At 32.1% G+C, this 2609-nt stretch overlaps 1 protein-coding gene across 1 annotated transcript in view; it reads left to right on the top strand.

Moving 5' to 3' along the window:
- The window catches only part of LOC101502286 (transcription factor MYB1R1), a 2346-nt gene extending 752 nt beyond the window's left edge, over window positions 1-1594 (top strand). The window contains 2 exon segments of the mRNA XM_073370717.1: window positions 1-153; window positions 673-1594. The exon segment at window positions 1-153 is cut by the window's left edge and continues 27 nt beyond it. Coding sequence (XP_073226818.1) covers window positions 1-153; window positions 673-1092 — 573 coding nt within the window. The 3' untranslated portion in view covers window positions 1093-1594.
- Window positions 1595-2609: the final 1015 nt, after the last annotated feature.

The following is a 2609-nucleotide window of genomic DNA, read 5'->3' as shown; positions in this document are numbered from 1 at the left end:
GGGAAAGGTGATTGGAGAGGAATCTCCAGAAACTACGTCAAAACTCGAACTCCGACGCAGGTTGCAAGCCATGCTCAGAAGTACTTTCTCCGGCGAAGTAATGTCAATCGCCGTCGCCGTAGATCCAGTCTCTTTGATATCACCACCGACACGGTAATTCCATTGTCATATTCTCATGATGTTTGATTGATAAATTATATGCGCTTTAGATTACTTTTTCTGGCAATCTCTGTATAGAAACAGTGAAAAACTTTTGGTCTGAACTTGCGTTCAATTAGTTACTACTACATTCCTAATCAATAAAGTATTAATATGGTCTTGTAAAATGATATTTAATTTTCTCTGTTATTTATTGGTTTTCTAAGTTTTGTGGTGTTAAGGATTTGAAATTGAAAGATAGGAAAGGAAACAGCAAAAATTAAAATGAAACTTCTGTCTTTTGTGTAACTTTATGTGAAAATCCTTTGGTAGTTGAAGAGAAAATCTAACAGAACTAGAAAGGGGTTATTAAGGTTTTTGTTTGTGCCCTGCAACTGCAATTGAAAGAGTTGACTTACCAAGGGTTAAATTATTATTATTTTTATAATTAAGGGTTAAATCTTTTTTTTAGTCATGAATGGAAGAAATAAAACTTTCATGATCTGATTCTGATCTATTTTTTGTATGTGTCAGGTGTCTGCAATTCCGATGGAGGAAGACAAGGTCAATAATCAAGATAGTGTTTCTCAATTACAGCCTCTGAGCCCTGCAGCACCTGAAACTGCAAAAATCAATGGATTTCCTATGATGTCAGTATTTCAGTTGGGTGTTAATGAGAGTCCAATGGAAGAACTCACTCTTGGACAAGGAAATGTGAAAAATAATGTGTCAACCAACCTATTCCATCCAATTCCTTTTGTTGTTTCAGATCCAAAAGCTTCCACTGTATCTGATATTACCTCTAGTTCTAGTGATTCATCTACTGACCCTCCAACACTTTCCCTTGGACTGTCCTTCTCATCTGATCAAAGGAAAACATCATCAGCACATTCAGCTTTATATGCAATGCCATGTTTCAACAAAAATGGAGATAACATCATAAGTGTTGCTTAAGAAAGATGGCTTCTGAATTATGATGTTATAGTCCATAACTTGACCATCTTGGATTCAAAGATCATAGATTTTATCATTAGTCTTCTCCTAACTCCTGTCTTTTTGGGGTGGGAGAAGAGAAAAGACCTTGAAGGAAAGGGTGATGGATTTAAGAGAAGGCAAGCTTAGGTGACTAAAATTGATCCTTCTGTTCCTTGTACAGACCCGGGAAAGGTCCTGTCCAGTTTTCTTCTTGTTTGGTTATGTTAAAATGTCTGATGACTTTAGATTCTTGTTTATTTGGTCGTTTATGTTTGTAGTTGATGATGTAACTGAAAATAACAAAGTACTATCTGTTCATTGCTGATAACGTTGGATGTGGACTACACAGATGAGTGGTTTGTGGCTCTTTTAGGGGAGATAATATCAAGTTTTTGGATTCAAACATTGTTGTTATAATCGGACTGTACTTGTTGTCTGGTTGTTTTGACGGGTTGAATCAGGAATTGCTTTTTTTCGTTAATTTTAACCTGAAAATCTACATCCCATTTTTTTCTAGTGAGTAATATAAAACTTTGCAAAAAAAAAACAGCTCATAAGACTAATAATTGATTAATAAATTAAAATTGGATATTATACATATTAAAATTGTTTAGTCAAATCAAGTTACAAGATTTAATAGACTGTACTGTTTTGTTAGTATAAGAAGAATTTATACATGCATATATTTATATCTAGTTTTTTTTTGTCAACACAGTTGGTAAATATCTTGTTATGTATATATCTATTTAAATAATATAATAAAGTAGCGTCATAACAGCATATATTTAAATGCGTGTGTGAAATTGTAGTATTTAAACTAAACACACAATGATGAATTGCGAAGATATTTACATAAAAGTTCTTATAGTTTATTGTCAAATTATTTATTATTACCTTTTATTTTATGAAAGTACATTATAATTATTTTATTTTAGGCTAAAAATTAATTCACCTTAATACTTCACAATTATTTAATAATTATGCGTGTGTGACTGTGCTATTACTAATTTTTTAAGACATTGTGTTTAAACTTTAAAGGTTGGCAACCTGTCATTCCGGTAAGGTGTTAGTAGATAGGCACGTTTTTAATTTTGAAATGAATGAATGTGACATATTTACGGCAAAAAAAAGAGTAATGGACGGTAGCTGTATTAGCATCATAATTGTCCCTTACTTGATGTTTATAGCCATGCATTATCCAGTTTGTCCAACACCAACGTGGCTTCTACATACAATTCTTTGAAAACGATGTTTCCGGTTAGGATTTTTTCATTTATATGCACGTTTTAATCATAATAAAGGAACCAGGACCACCTTAAATTGCTTCTACGAACTACGAGTTTTTGTTAGTTTCATTAACGGGGTTATATTTAGTATTTGTTTTCAAATTTTAAGGTAATCGAATTTATGCCAATCAAAATTTTATCAGACCTGTTTGGTTGTTATGACGTTATTTTAGAAAAATAAAAAATATATTACTTTAACTGTAATTTTGT

This window comes from Cicer arietinum, chromosome 7, assembly GCF_000331145.2.
Source record: "Cicer arietinum cultivar CDC Frontier isolate Library 1 chromosome 7, Cicar.CDCFrontier_v2.0, whole genome shotgun sequence".
Lineage (NCBI taxonomy): Eukaryota > Viridiplantae > Streptophyta > Magnoliopsida > Fabales > Fabaceae > Cicer > Cicer arietinum.
Note: the sequence above shows the minus strand (reverse complement) of the source record. Positions and strands in the feature narration are given on the sequence as shown.